The sequence below is a fragment of the Petromyzon marinus genome, chromosome 5, assembly GCF_048934315.1.
Source record: "Petromyzon marinus isolate PM22_M1 ecotype Great Lakes invasive population chromosome 5, UKy_Petmar_22M1.pri1.0, whole genome shotgun sequence".
Taxonomy (NCBI): domain Eukaryota; kingdom Metazoa; phylum Chordata; class Hyperoartia; order Petromyzontiformes; family Petromyzontidae; genus Petromyzon; species Petromyzon marinus.
Genome location: NC_133671.1, coordinates 8,834,870 through 8,850,885, shown reverse-complemented (window position 1 = coordinate 8,850,885; position 16,016 = coordinate 8,834,870). Strand labels below are relative to the sequence as shown.

At 52.5% G+C, this 16,016-nt stretch overlaps 1 protein-coding gene across 5 annotated transcripts in view; it reads left to right on the top strand.

Annotated features, from left to right (window-relative positions):
- Positions 1 to 16,016, top strand: part of CASZ1 (castor zinc finger 1) — a 140,016-nt gene that overhangs the window by 110,474 nt on the left and 13,526 nt on the right. For all 5 annotated transcript variants that reach the window (XM_076061156.1, XM_032946848.2, XM_032946847.2 and 2 more), the window contains exons 12-20: positions 863 to 3,069; positions 4,270 to 4,360; positions 4,543 to 4,594; positions 6,015 to 6,148; positions 6,794 to 6,916; positions 7,468 to 8,052; positions 8,960 to 9,158; positions 12,466 to 12,637; positions 13,319 to 13,452. In XM_076061156.1, coding sequence (XP_075917271.1) covers positions 863 to 3,069; positions 4,270 to 4,360; positions 4,543 to 4,594; positions 6,015 to 6,148; positions 6,794 to 6,916; positions 7,468 to 8,052; positions 8,960 to 9,158; positions 12,466 to 12,637; positions 13,319 to 13,452 — 3,697 coding nt within the window. The remainder of the gene's footprint in view (positions 1 to 862; positions 3,070 to 4,269; positions 4,361 to 4,542; positions 4,595 to 6,014; positions 6,149 to 6,793; positions 6,917 to 7,467; positions 8,053 to 8,959; positions 9,159 to 12,465; positions 12,638 to 13,318; positions 13,453 to 16,016) is intronic.

The following is a 16,016-nucleotide window of genomic DNA, read 5'->3' as shown; positions in this document are numbered from 1 at the left end:
AATACATTACCCACAAACGCCTCGCTTTATTGTCACACGTAGCAACGTCGCCCCCTACTGGAAAAACTTGGCAGGACCCTCCTGAAAAGAAGCCTTTGAGATTCGGTGAGACTTTCCTGGGTAAACAAGCATAATAATAAAACAAAAATGTAATTTAGAGGATTACTGTTGCTGACGACAGCCAGTAGCTTCACGAGCAACAGCAGCAGCAGCTGTGATTGGGCTGCCGTCCGTACACGCCCAGCCTCGTGAGGGTTCGTCACCTCGGAGGATTTCGCCCCATGATGCCTTGCAGTCCCACCTCCGCATTGCTCACCCCGCCGTGTCTTCTATTTCAGATGTATATAGCGCCCATTCCAGGTGACAACTGTGACACACCGGCCAACGTCATCACCGTCGCTACATCTGCCTCTCTGCCATTCCTCTCTCCCGTCTCCTACCCGTCTTCCTGCCCATCTCACTTTTTGTTCGTCCGCCTGTTTCCCTTCTTGTTCTATTTCGCACCTTTTATTCGGTCCTATGCCTCTTTTTAGCCGTACACCCGAACCGAGCCGTGCCGGGCGAGCCTGGCACCCGGCACGGCTCGGTTCGGTTGTACGGCCCCATCGGCGGCAGTTCAGGAAGCGTCGGGCCATTTTTCTCACCGGGAGAGCCGAGCCGTGCCGCTTTACGGTCATGCTCGACGGATGAATCGAGATGCCCGCAGACAACGCAGCGATGCCGTCGTCAGCCCCCCCATCTGCCTGCCCTGTTTGGCCTCAACTGATTCGGGAGTTGTGCGATGCCGGGGTTAATATTCCCTGTCATTTGCCCCCTCCCTCCCTACCTCCCTCCCTGCCGCCTCCATCTGCCCGCGGCGCAGGCGCAGCGGCTGCTACTTCACCTTCAAGAACAAGTGCGACGTGGAGAAGCACAAGTCGTACCACGTGCGCGACGACGCCTATGCCCGTGACGGCTTCAAAAAGTTCTACAAGTACGAGTCGTGCGGCTTCGCGGGCTGTGCATACGCGCGTGCCACCAACCACTTCCACTGCATCCGCTCGGGCTGCGCCTTCACCTTCACCTCCACGAGCCAGATGACGTCGCACAAGCGCAAGCATGAGCGACGCAGCTCCGTGCGCGGCGGCGACCGGCCCGGAGCCCCCGCTGGGACCGGCTGCGTCTCCACCCTCAACCTGGTGCCTTCGCCCCTGGATAGGAAACCGCTTCAGGCTGAACTGGCGCTGGCCGGCAGCAGCACGTTCGCGGCGTTCGCCCCGCCCGGATTCTCCGGCACGGCCCAGTTCCGCTTCGAGGCGCCGGCGAATTTCAGCGCCACCCTCTTCCCGGCCGCGACGGCTGCGTCAAACTTCGGCAAGCAGCCCGGCCTCTCCGACACCTTGCTGCCGGCGACAAATTACGCGGCCGGCTCCCCGTTTCCACTTTCCACCGCAGCGGCGGGGGCGGCGACCACAACGACGACCGCGACCACGACCACGACGACGGCGACCGCGGCCGATTTGACGGCGGCGATGAGCGCGGCCACGGGGCGGTTGACGCCCACGTCCGACACGGAGGCCGGGGCCGGCCCCGCGCGAGCGGCACCCGTCGCCGTGCCCGCGACGCCCGTGTGCGCCATCGACGGGTGCGGAGCGCCAGCCGGCAGCTGCTGCCCACTCGACGGGCACGCGGGCACGTCGGAGGGCGGCTGCCGGGCGTCGGCGAGCGCCTGCTTCGGCCCCGTGGTGGCACTTGTCGGAGCGGGGGGCGGCAATTCCGCTTCGTCGGCCTGTTCGGCTTTACCATCCTCCGTCGCTTCGGCGTCGTCGGCGGCGGCGTTCCACCCGTCGTCGATCATGCTTTTGACGCAGCAACATTTCGGAATGCAGCAGCAGCAGCAGCAGTCGGAAGCGCAGCAGGCTGGCGTGCTGCTGTCTGCGCCGGGTGTGCCCCCGAGGCCCGAGTTGAAGGCTTCGTCCGGTTCCCAGATCCACGGCATCATGCCGGCGATCAGCCTGGGTTTAGGCCTCGGCCTGGGTCTCGGTCCGTTCCCGATTGGCGTTCCCTTGCGGCAGATTCCCGTGCAGCTGCTGCAGCTGGCAGCAGCCGCAGCGGCCGCCGGCGTCGGCGGCGCTCACTTCGGCACGCGCCTTGGAGACGCTCGTGGAGACGACGGTGCTGCCTCAAAACCCCTAAGCTCTGCCGGCCACACGGCCGCTGCCACTACCACCACCGCCTTTGGCGGAAGCAGCAACGCAGAAGCGGCAGACGACAATGACGACGAAGAAGAGGAGGGGGAGGAGGAAGACAATGACGATGACGATGATGACGAAGACGATGATGACGACGACGATGATGATGACGACGATGACAAGGATGCAGACGATGATGAGGATGATGATGAGGATGATGACAATGACGTGGACGTTGACGACAGTCTAGGTCAAACAAAGTGCAAGGATTCGGAGGCGGAGGGCGGCGGCGATCATGCGGCCATCATCGTGAAGGACGAGGAAGATGAGGACGAGGGGGAGATGGTGGCTGGAGCTGATGGAGAGAAGTCGGGGAAGAGGAAGCGTGGAATGCGAAGAGAGCGGCGGCGGCGGCGGCGGCAGCAGCAAGGGCTCGGCGAGCGGAGGAAGCGCCGCAGGTTGGGAGACCACGCGGACGTCATCGACGACGATGATGGCGACGATGACAGCGGCGGCTACGCCGACAACGGTGAGCTGCCCGCGAAGAAACACGTCCCCGGGCCACGCAGCAGAGAGAAGGAAGCCGAGGACAAAGGAAGAGGAGGAGAAGACGGTGACGACGACGACGAAGACGACGAAGACGAAGACGACGAAGACGACGAAGGGGAAGACGTCGGCGACAGCGGCGACAGCGGCGGAGGGGATGGTGACGAGTCGACGGAGTTGTCGTCGGGCCCGGTGCCGCGGGGGCCGCAGGGTGGCGGCGCGAGGGTCGCCTCCCCGTGCCTCAGGATTTCGCCGGAGATGGCGCGCCTGGCGGCCGCGGCTCTGAGGCCTCCCCCGCCGGGGGCCGCGATGGCGTCCGTGAAGAAGGAGCACGAGGACTGCGTGGGAGACGGTGAGCCCAGAGGCCTCTATAACTCTAACTTCTCCTACCGCTCCCAATGACGATGATAACGATGATGGCATTTTGCTGTGAACCGGTAATTTTGTAGCATGCACTCATCTCTCGTGCTATTGATTCCTTTGGGACAAAATTAGAAGCGCATTAATTTGCGAAGGCTCTTAAGTTAATCTGCTGTGGAAAATCACGTTCCATTTCAAGAACATAGCCCCCCCCCCCCCACTGTTTCCAGATTAGTTTTCTTCCATGGTGTGGGGATTGTGTTTGAGTTGTATTGACACTGAAGGTAAGTCTGTACGAGGATGTTTTATTCCTATTTGCAAGGAAACATTCCGTACGCTGACAGCGTTTTAATTTAGATCCTACGAGCAAGGGATGATTTGCACTTTACATTCCATGTTTGTTGTGACGTGTAAAAGCACAAACTGTATTTGTACTATACCGGTTCTCCTATAAAGGCAAAGATCCCCCATATAGCCTTGACATACTTTTGGGGCAAGTGCTTTTAGCGCCACGGTGGCGAGATGTAAACTACCTTGCCTGGTATACAGGAGGTTGTGGGTTCGATCCCTACCCTGACAGCTGCTGTATATTTGGAGTTTGCATGTTCTCCCCGTGGTCACGTGGATTTTTATCCGGGTGCTCCGGTTTTTCCCTCCATATTTAGAAACATGTGCTTCGATTATTTGGCTGCTATAAGTTTCGACGTGATAAGCCACTTGGTGGAGCTATCATTTGTAGCCAGGTTGCTTCTGCAAAAGAGCTCTCTGCGGCTCCGTGAGCGTTACCTGGTAATGGCCAGTACAGCACACAAGGGGGTGGGTGGCCAGCACAATACCTGGCCCCCTTTGTCTCTGCACTGGCGATGTTTACACATCGTACCAGATACTCATTTAAAGCTGAATTGACCTAGGGGGAGGCCCAGGACCGGTTCAGATATTCGTCACTGGTTTGGTCATAAGCGGGAATCAGAATTTGGGTCGCTGGGTTCGTAGCGCAGCGAGCTGACCGTGATACACACTCATGCACGCATGTAATCTTGCGCAAAAAGATAAATGAACACATATGAACCCATACATGCACATACACAAACACCGACTCGCACACACACATACAAATACATGAAATGCACACACCCCATGACACTACTCATGTGCTCCCTCGCTCTCTTCCCAACTGCCATCACATGACCAGGGCTCAGCCAATGGGAAGGCTCGGCCAGAGTTCAAATCAAACAAGAACCCTGTGATCATGTAAACCCCGACCCAAGCCCAAAGAATCATGGGTAAGGCCTTGTATCTGCTTCATCGAAACTACAAACACACATAGAGTAATATAACTTTTCTACGTAAAATTGAATGTTTCATTGTACCTTGACTTTTATGTTCATGATATGTATTTAAACCTGTCACGTCACAATTGTAATAACTGTGGTGACAGCTTATGAGCAATACATCTCTATTGCAGGCCATTGATGGAAGGACCCTTGGCTGGATCCTTGTCGTCTTTTCTGCTCAGGGTGAGTGCCTGATAAAAATGTACTCGGCAACAGCAGTCGATTCACAGGCCATGTGGAGGAGAGGTCACGGGGTCAAACATGCCACCTGCTTTCCATACTCCCCAATCTCTGCCTCTCTACTCCCCAGGCTTGCCAGGTTTAATCACAGACATAGATCCACTACGATTTCCTCAGCCGCTTTTTTGTTGTTGCATGATATCATTTTTTTACTGATTTAATTCTTTAAAACATCACATTTTCTGACAAATTACGATATAACACAACAATTAAAGGTGTTATAGTAATAGGTTTTTTACCATTTTAGCAGGTCTTTTTCCGTGGTATGTATGTTGCTGAACTTCTTTTGCACCAACTGTGCTAATCGAAGATGGTCAGACAACAGCCTCGGCATAATTTGAGTTACGATGCTGAAAGACAAGCACGTTTAATGGGCCATAACACCTTTAATTATGAGACCTCCTTTGCCAGTAACAAGATATAGTAATGGGTTATTACCCTTTTAGCTGGCACAAAAACTGACACCTTTATACAAGGGATCATGTTTGCGATAACCACAACACAAGCAGTCAAAAATGCAAACAAAAAGACAACTCTGATAATGATATGCACTGTCCTTGAATTTTATTGGTCCACACCCGAGACGGCTTTTCTTAGAGCCTAGTCTCCACTGGTGATGGACCAGATAACACCATAAGGTGTACATCTCAAAAACAGCGCACTTTGCAAATTCAATGGAGGCAGCAGCAACAACAGCCGCAGCAATTCATTCAGCCTCACTTGAAGCCATCGCATGGCAATCACACACTTGGATGTAGATCTTGATGTGGCTATTCACAGAGACATGTTCGTACGTATGTTGAACTTATTTCGCACCGTGCATAGCCAACCGTGCTCATCGCAGCTGCAGGGGAAGGACAACAAACTAAAGACAAAAGGCAGTTCTAAAGAAATTAGTTTTCAATCTAGACTTAAAAGTGCATAGCTCCAATGGCTTCCTAATATCGGAAGGAAGAGTGTTCCAGACGTCCGCAGAAGCGCGTCTGAAAGCGTGGGATGCAGCGACCGTCTTCGATGGCTAGCCAAAGCCGCTGCTAGGATGACCGGACTTCGAATGATGATTTATGCTCCTTAACGAGATCAGCACGGTATTGTGGTTCATTTGTGGCAAGCACTTTGTGACATACGCAAGAAGAAGATAGCTGTTATAGATTGTAAAGTTACGATGGTTAGGACTTTACGGCAGACCTTTGTCAAGTGAACAGCAGTTGAAGACCGTTTTCGCGATGTTTATTCTTACAAGGAGGACACCAAAATAAATCCAATCAGTTACAAAGTTATGGGGAACAGAATTCACAATTAGCGTCATGTCGTACCGTCAAAAATGATGTCATAGCAACGCAACGCTCCCTTTCTCTTGCAGACTGGAATGGGGCTCTCTGAATCGCTGAGCCTGCAGACGAGCGGCCAATCAGGCGCAACTTTCATCAACCAATCCCTGAGGGCTGCCATCAAGCGTGAAAACCCAACAGCATTATGGGAAAAATACCTACAACGGTAAAGTAATGTTTTTTTTAATAATAGGGTTTTTCCCCTTTTTTTTGGCAACAAAACTGAAACCTTTTTACAAGGATTCATGTCTGCATTAACCACAATACCTGCAGTCAAAATGCAAACAAAAAACATACTATGATAATATATGATGCATTGTCCTTGAAACTGATTGGCTAATGCAGACATGAATCCTTGTAAAAAGGTTTCGGTTTTGTTGCCAGAAAAAAGGGGAAAAACCCTATTATTACATTTTGGTACTGGCAAATGAGGTCTAATGATGAGGATAATGTTTTTTTCTTTTATTGTTTTGTTGTGTATATTTTTAAAGATTTGTTTTTTATGAACGAGCTTACGTGTGTATGCACATAGCAGTCGTGCAATGATTCTGGCAACCTCGGTTCATATTCCCAGCCATGGCGAGTTATTTCTGAACCTACACTGAGGCGCAACTCCAACCTTATGTGAGTACCTGGTGTGGTGTGTAAACATCAGCACTGGGGAGACAAAGGCAGCCAGGTGTGCTGTTGGGCCACACCACCCCCTCAGAAGTGCGCCGTACCGACCTTCATAAGTGCTCGCTAACCGCCCTTGCCCCAACAGTCTGTGTAGGCTACATGGAGAATCTTTGTCTTTGTTGTGTTGGTGCAGGTTTACGGACGGCGCGTGCCGGGAGCCGGCGTGCGATTTCTCGCACTCGGACCACGTGCACTGTCGTGTCGACGGCTGCGGTGCGATCTTCCGTACCATGGACGGTGCCAACAAACACGCGAGGTGCACACACGCACACACGCACACATGCACGCACGCACGCACATACACAGACAAAGATCCCCCATATAGACTGGGGCAGGTGCTGTCAGCGGGCAGCAATGAACGTCGCACGGCACACGAGGGGGTGGGTGGCCAGCACCACGCCTGGCCGACTTTGTCTCCTCAGTGGCGATGTTTACACACCACAACAGGTACTCATTTCAGGCCGAGTCGATCTAGGGGAGGCCCAGGTCCGGTTCAGATAATCGTCACCGATGTTGGCTTGGAGCGGGAATCAAACTCGGGTCGCTGGGTTCGTATCGCAGCGCGCTAACCGCTGCGCCACCGCTCCCACATAGACGTACACACATGGAATTTCATTGTGGGACAGGCCTATGTGTATATGTTGAACTTCTTTCACACCCTACGTAGCTCATCAGACCTTGGTATTCTGGGTGCAACTGTGCGAAGGCTTTGTGACAGGCGGTGCCGGGACCCACACTGTTGCCTCTACAAATGTCCGAGCTGTTACCTCGTTTGTAGCTGATGCTTGCGATCACCATCTCCTTCAGTTTCCACGGCCGCGTTGATGGCTGTGGGCCTGTCGCCGTGGTGACTGGCTCCCTGCTTCCCTCCCTGCTCGCCTGGACACAGCAGCAACAGCAGCAACAGCAGCAGCAACAACAGCAGCAGCAGCAACAGCAGCAACAGCAGCAGCAGCAACAGAAACTGTCTCTACATCAACCGCTGCACCAGGCTGCCCTGCATGCACAGCAGCAGCAGCACAGACAACCACTACCCACTCACGCACAGCCGGACCTGATAGGTGTGCAGCAGCAGCAGCAACAGCCGCAACAACAACAGCAGCAGCAACAGCGACCCGTGCTTCAGCAGCAGTTGATGAAGCCGTTTGCGATGAACAACCACTTGCAACCGCAGCAGGTGGTGACGGGTCAGCAGCTGAATGGGCAGCAGATGAATCTGCAGGAGCAGCAGGCGGTGGTGCAAGTGCAACAGCAGTACCAGCATTTGCTGCGCACGCACTTGGATTCGCAGCAGTCAGCGCATCATCAGCAGCATCAGCAGCAGTCTCACACGGCCCGGCTTCAAGAATCGCAGCCACAGATTAAGCCAGGCTTCCTGCAGTTCGATGAGAAGTAAGTATTTGTGTTTATTTAAACGAGACCATTACGAGAGGCTAGATTGCACTGATTTTTTATCACGGCTTTGCCAGGGACACCGAACTGGATTGTGGGTTTGCGGCCGTATTAAAATAAAAAACACACACTTGAGCCATTTACCTCGGAGAATTGGGGTTCAAGCCAGGGTCTGGGACTCTCTCTGTGGGCCTTCGCCTTAGTGTCAAAGACACTAATCCAGCGTCACTGTGAGAGATCACCGGTGGTTGTCCTGTAAAGAGACTGACCCCTGCCATGAGAATGTGGAATTTGACACCAGAGTGGTTCAGCGATGCGAATAGTGATCAGCGCTGGTCCCCCATTGCTCGTTGGGGCAGAGAGGCGACGTGACTTGGCTTTTGTATCGTTTATGGTGGCGCTAACCGTTTGCCGTGGATTTTCCTAAGCTCACATTGCATGCGTAAAGTCATGCAAGTGAGATTTTATTTACGATTCATCCCAAATTGTGTTCATAGCATCAGCTTATGTTACACCTAGGCTCATGGGACCTTAGGAAACCATATCTGCGGGATATATTTATTCTTAGAAACAATACATGTTGTGTTGACGGTCACCACCAGTGACGATTATCTGAACCGGTCTTGGGCCTCCCCTAGGTCGACTCAGCCTCAAATGGCGCGGTAAACATTGCCATTGGGGATAGGGGGAGACGAAAGCGGCCGGATATGGAGGGTGGTGACCACCCACCCCTCTAGTTTGCCGTGCCGGCCTTCATAGGCGCTACCTGCTAACAGCACTTTCCCCAAAAGTCCGTTAAGACTATACGGGGGGGGGGATCTTTGTCTTGGGCGTGGGTGGGGTGGCCGGGTGAATCTCTGCGTCTGCCTCCACCCTGCCCTCCTCCCCCTCTCGCGCCATCCCGCAGCGACCCGTGCCTGAGTCCCGAGTGCAAGTACGCGCGTGCGCGCCACTTCCACTGCCTGTTCGGCGCGTGCAAGTACGTGTGCAAGAGCGCGGCCAAGGCGGAGTCGCACTGCACCGACCACGTGACGCCCACGCACTGCACGGAGAGCGCGCGTCGCCACTTCCACTACCACTCCGCGCAGGAGCCCTGCCCCCTGCCGGTAAGCAATGATGACCCCCACCACCACCACCGCCGCCGCCCCCCCCACTCCCCCCTCGTTCACTGTCGTGACTTTAAAATATACAGCCGACGGTAAAGACGGTGAACCTACATCGAACTCTAAACGTAACCCGAAACCCGAACAATAATAATAACAACAACAACTCTGCCCCATATTCTTGGTTCTTTCGGTAAAGTCACGTAGAAGGGAAACAATAAACATAATAAAAAATAAAATTCTCACGACGTTTCGACTGCAACACAAGCAATCATCATCAGGTGTGAAAACCACAACAAGAAACGTCGTGAGAATTTTATTGTTTTATATTTTTATTATTTTATTGTTTCCCTTTCTACGTGACTTTACTGAAAGAACCAGGAATATGAATCCCTGCAGTCACGAAAGCTTTAAATCAAAACCCTGCCCCATGGCCACAAGAGACGATCGCTCCCTTCCCTACCGTCGTGCAGATGACTCTGATGCTAAACCTAAACCGACGTCTTACGCTCTCCCCTAACGCTAAAACTATGACATACGTGTAAGTCATCGGAACGTAACCAGAAAAAAACTAAATTAAAATAAATGTATCGGTACCGGGGCTCCCACAAGGCCATGCGGGAGGGCGTGGTACAGTTTGGCGCAAGCTGTCTTAGAGTGTGGTGGTCGTGTCGCTACGGTTCTCTGCGGTGAGAACATTGTCTTTAAAAACAACAGGGCTACCTTATATATGAACGTCATTTTTTGTCTGTCTGCCTCTCCGTCTGTCTGTCTGTGGACGCAACTTGCAAAGGATTTGGCTCGCAAACCGTGGGGTTTACGTTTTAAAAAAGTAGCCAGGTATCACGCCATATGGGGCTGGGTGGGAAGGGAGGGGCTGGGTGGGGAGGGGAGGGTGGGGAGGGGCTGGGTGGGGAGGGCTGGGTAGATTGAGTGGGGAGGGTGGGGAGGGACTGTGTGGGGAGGGTGGGGAGGGGCTTGGGAGGGGGGTGGGTAGGGTGGGGCTGGGTGGGGAGGGGAGGGTGGGGAGGGGCTGGGTGGAGAGGGTGGGGCTGGGTGGGGGGTGGGAGGGGTGGGGCTGGGTGGGGAGGGGCTGGTCACCCCGTGGTGCCCTTATAAAACTCAACGTTTAACCTACTCACGCCGGCTTTTGCCCGCCCTCACAGTCAGGCATATTGTGCGGAATACACCACGTGGTGCCGTTGACCCTGGCCATTGACCGAGCAACCCAACGTTCCTACCAGCTCCCTCCGCAGGAGAATGTGTTTTCGCTTCCGTCACCTTTGAAGTAGTTTAATTAGCGATTTAGTGCTGTTTTTGGTTATTTATTAGCTAGCGGCATGCTCGACCCTACCAACTCACACGCATTCGGTGGGGGTGAGGGGAGAATTCTCTTTTGTGTAGACACTGCGAAAGGTAACACAAAGATTTACAGCTCCCTTCAAACATTTATTACCATGGCTGTTTACTCATTACAAATTGGCTTTTATAGGTTAGAGATTTAATGACAGGGATTAACCAATGTTTTATGACAGTTACCCTAAGTAACAAGATTTTTCTCCCTGACTACCACGATATTTGCTTTAGCGACCACGTTTTTGTGAGGCCATGACACTTATGCACACGTTTTCTCTTTGAAAATAGGTGTAAGTCGCTGTGTGTGTGTGCAAGTCGCTGTGTGTGTGTGCAAGTTGCTGTGTGTGTGCGTGATTCAATGTGTGTGTGTGTCAGTCGAGGTGTGTGTGTTCGTCAATGTGTGTGCGTGGTGTGTGTGTGTAGACAACTCGTATTTAAAAATTCAGTTAGTAAATATTACAATACTAATGTGTGTCTAAGTCCATGTGTGCGCGTCTGCGTCGATGTGTGTGTGTGTAAGTCGATGTGTGTGTGTCAGTCGATGTCTGTGTGTGAGTCGATGTGCATATGTGAGTCGGTGTGTGTGTGAGTCGATATGTGTGTCAGTCTGTGTGTGTGTGGCTCCATGTGAGTGTGTAAGTTCATCTTTGTGTGTGTGTGTGTAGGTCCATGTGTGTATGTGTGTAAGTCGATGTGTGTGTGTGCATCCATGTGTGTGTGTAAGTCGATGTGTTTGTGTGTGTGTACGTCGATGTGTGTGTCTGTAAGTCCATGTGTGTGTAAGTCCATGTGTGTGTGTACGTCGATATGTCTGCGTGTAAGTGGATGTGTGTGTGGCTGTATGTGCGTGTGTGAGTCTGTGTGTGTGTGTAAGTCGATGTGTGTGTGTTAGTCAATATGTGTGTATGTGTAAGTGCATATGTGTGTGTGTGTGTGTAAGTCAATGTGTGCGTGAGTCTATGTATGTGTGTGTGTGTGAATCCGTGTGTGTGGGTCGATGTGTTTGTGTGTGTGGGTCGATGTTTGTGTGTGTGTAAGTCGATGTGTGTGTGTGTGTGTAAGTCGATGTGTGTGTGTGTCTTTCTCGCCCGGGCAACGCCGGGTACTTCCCGCTTGTGTCTCTTTAAATAAAGTAAAAAATTAAATTGGTACTGGCAAAGGAGGTCCCATGATGTTTTAGCTCGCCCCGAGCTCTAATTACTCTGATCGTGCGTTGTCTTTGTGCTGTACGCCTTTCGGCGTCCTCTGGTCAAACTCCGTTTTGAGACTAGGCTCAAAAGAAAGCTGTCTCTGGTGTGGACCAATCGGTTTCATAGATAATGCATCATATTATCAGAGTGCGTTTTTTGTTTGCATTCTGATCAGAAGTATTGTGGTTAATGCAGACATGATTCCTTGTAAAACATCTCAACACCTGTTTTTGTTGCCAGAAAAAAGGGGAAAACCTATTCTCAATCCTTTACATGTCGTGTGCTTCTGTGTGTATGCACATGTCCGGGTGTGTGTGTAGCAGTTAGCGCTCTGCGCTACGAACCGAGTTCGTTTTCCGCTTACAGCCAACACCAGTGACGATTCCTGAACCGGTCCTGGGCCTCCCCTAGGTCGACTCGGCCTCAAATGAGTACCTCATGTGATGTGAACATCTACACATGGGGGACAAAGACAGCCGACCGTGGGCGTGGTGCTGGCCACCCACCCCATCGTGTACCGTTCCGGCCTTCATGGGTGCTCGCTCAGAGCACTTGCCCCAACAGTCTGTTCAGACTTTCTGGGGGTCTTTGTCTTTGTGCGACCGTGTCTATGCGTGTCCCTGTATGCGTACCGTCTCCCCGAGTGCGTGTGTCTCCCCGCGTGTGTATCTACGTATGAATATTGAACTTGGCCCACCGTGCTAATCAGAGGTGTGTGTGTGTGTGTCCCTGCGCGTGGCACACACGTGGGCCCCATTGCGCAGGAGTGCGAGTTCCGTTCACGCGGCCACTACCACTGCGCACGCGGGGGGTGCGAGTTCGCCACCAACGTGAGCACCAAGCTGCCGTGGCACGTCAAGAAGCACGACAAGGCCGAGCGGCGCGCGGCCAATGGCTTCAAGTACTACACCAAGCGCGACGAGTGCGGGCGTGACGGTACGTGCGTACGCGCGCGTGTGTATGTCTGTGCATATCTCAGTCGGTCAACCCATGGTACCTGGGTCTGTCCCGTGACCTGCTAGCGAGCCTTCAACAGGTGACGTCGCCTCAAAGTGCACCGAGCCTGGCACAAGGGTTGTAGTGAAGTCACCACCACTTAGTTGCAAATGGCGGTTGTTGTTGTTGTGCGTGCGTGTGATGAGTGTGCGTGTGTGTGAGCAGCGGTGGCGTAGTGGTTAGCGTGCTGCGCTACGGATACGTCGACCCGAATTCAGTTCCCACTCATGTCCAATAACAATGACGAATATTTGAACCGATTCTGTGCCTCCCCGGAGGTCCGCTCGGCCTCAAGTGAGTAGCTTGTGCTGTGTGTGAACATCAGTACTGGGTAGACGAAGGTGGCCGGGCATGGTTTTGGTGACCCAGCCTTTGGCTGCCTTGCCCATTACTCTCACCCTCTGAGAGTGAACTAGAAACTGTCCATGTCCTAAAATCATGTTTATTTGTTAATTTATTTATCTCTGCCGCCCAGGTTCAACTTCGGCGGGGGGGTAACCTTGGCGATTGCTGTGTCGTGGGCCCCTCCTGTGTCCGTACTACGCACCCGCTAAGAGTGACAGGCGCTCGCTAGCAGTAATAGGCGCTCGCTAACAGTGCCTGTCCGTGCCGTGTCGTCAGGGTGCAAGTACGGCCGGGTGAGCAGTCACTTCCACTGCATCAGGGACGGCTGCTCGTTCTCCTTCCTGCTCAAGCACCAGATGACATCGCACGCACGCAAGCACGCGCGCCGTGCCCTATCCCTCGGAAACCAGGTGCGCATGCACACAGGCGCACGCACGCACACATATGCACGTGCGCACACGTGCACATAGATGAACACAAGCGCGTGTGCATGTACAACAACGATAACAGCGGCCGTTCGCCGCTAATTGGCGGTGACGCCACCACGACGCTTGTGCCACGCTAGGTGCACACACAACCGCACAAATGCACATTGCCATACAGGTATAGACACGCGCGTACACATACACAAACGCAAGTATATGTGTGTCTGACATTTTACAGTTTGCCGTAGTAGGCGTTTAAGTGTATGCTTTCGTGTACGCTTTCACAGATCTATGCACATACACGCATACATACGTGCACGCGCACTCACATACGCTTACACGTGTTAACACACGTACTCCCACTCGGATACACACATGCTCACACACGCACGCACAAGCACGCGAACACACAAACGCGCGCACGCAAACGTGTATACTGCAGTAAACATTGGAATCGTTTGGCCAACGTCGAGGCCAACGGTTCCATCCCATGCCAACGTTGTGCCAACGTTGTGCCAACGTTGGCATGAGTCAGAATCAAAGAACTCCCTATCGTGGCAGCATTGGACTGCAGCGGCTGGAAGAGAAGGCCCAGTACGAACACCGCTACCAATGCCTTGCTCACAGCAACGAGGGAATGGCAATAAAGGCTCGCTCACTAGCAGCCCCACATGCTGAAGAATAAAAAAAAGCACAACACACTCACTCGCTAATACTAAACACATTCACACACATCCGCACATAAGTATGCATGCACACATGCACATACGTATGCATACACACACGCGCACACAAAGACAAAGATCCCCAGTATAGCCTTCAAGGTTGTTGGGGAAAGTGTTATCAGCGAGCACCTATGAAGGCCAGCAGGGTACATGAAGGTGCGGGTGGGTGGTTAACACCACGCCCGGCCACCTTTGTCTCCCCCAGTGCTAATGTGTTATACACACTGCACCAGGTACTCATTTACGGCTCAGGCGACCTAGGGGAGGCCCAGGACCGGTTCAAATATATATTCGTCACTGTTCTTGGTCATGAGCGGGAGTTGAACTTGGATCGCCGGGTTCATAGCGGAGCGCACTAACCGCTACATTACCGGGGTGTTCTATGATTCTGACGTCAACGCTCGCACAAACGCAACCACGCACCCGTGCGCTTCACGTTTCTGCCAAATCGCCCTCTGCCCCACTCTGGCCACCTCCGGCTGTCGCGCCCACAGATGAAGCCGCCGTGAGCTCTGCTGCTCTGTCCTGGCTGCTTTTGTTTCTGTCACTTCTCCAAAGAGTGCCACCGTATGTCACATCCGTGATATTGATGGGGTTACCCGTGTGAAGGTGCCAGGCATTTCGTCACAGCTGCGAGATGTGGCTTAGGCTTGGGGGGAGGCCTTCATCCAGCAGTCGATTGGTCATGGCTGATGATGACGATGATGATGATGCGGAAAGTTTAGAGTCATAATTCCGACGTTTAAGAAAAGTAAGGCGGGCTTGGGCAGGACGTGTCACGGCTAGAAGGGACGATGGCAAGGTGTTCGACCAATGCCGGAGTGGCAGGCAAAGGAGGGAATGTGCCTATGATGGTGTCCACCGCGGAAATGTAGTTATGAAAACGCCCAGTGTGCGGGAGCTGGAAGGGATTGTTGTTTGATTATAATTCTTCAATTCCTTTGGAGGAATTTTATTTGGAGGCTTTCACGGCCAATATCACGATTCATAATGAGTTTATTTTGGGTTAGATCACTGTGTGGGTATAATGCCCATTTTGTAACTATTTATTGATGGAGCCAATTAATTTAAATTATCACGTCGCGGAAAAATTACGTATACAAATCGAGTTGGTTTATCAGCAAAACCGGAGGAGGAGGAATGTTGAAAGACAATATGTTTGACAATTTATATTCTGAGTTGTGCTGGGGATTACATCCAGCATCGTCAGGCGTTAAACAAGAGCTCAGAACTGGGAATTAACGTTGATAAATAATAAATCAAGCTGTCGTCAATTATTCTAATTCAAAAGTATTTATTGACCGGTTTCTGGGTGTAGTAGGCTCCCCCACGCTGTGTGTGTCAGCCACGAGGAAGCTAATAAACCAAATCAGTTGACGGCACATTTGCCCATGGTGTGACAACTTGATGTGATAAGCTCTGTCGGCTGGTGGTTATAGTTCCAAATTAGCATCACACACTACTTGACGATCTAATGCAAATTAAACCAATCGTGATTCCTGCCGAACTCGGACGGGGGTTACTAAAGCGCTGCTGGATGATAGGCACCTTGGGGTGGGTTTTAAGACACGCGCCAGGGCTGTGCTCAAAAGTTTTCTTGGAAGCCGGCGGCGATCCTCTGCTCGGTTTTTTGAGCCGCTTGTTAGAACGGGGGTGGGGCGTGGTGGCACATGCCGGTAATTCCATGATCCACGCCGGTAAATCTGTAATCCACGCCAGTAAATCCGTGATCCGTGCCGGTAAATCCGTGATTCGTGATCCGCGCCGGTAAATCCATGATCCACGCTGGTAAATCCGTGAATCAATGCCAGTAAATCCATGATC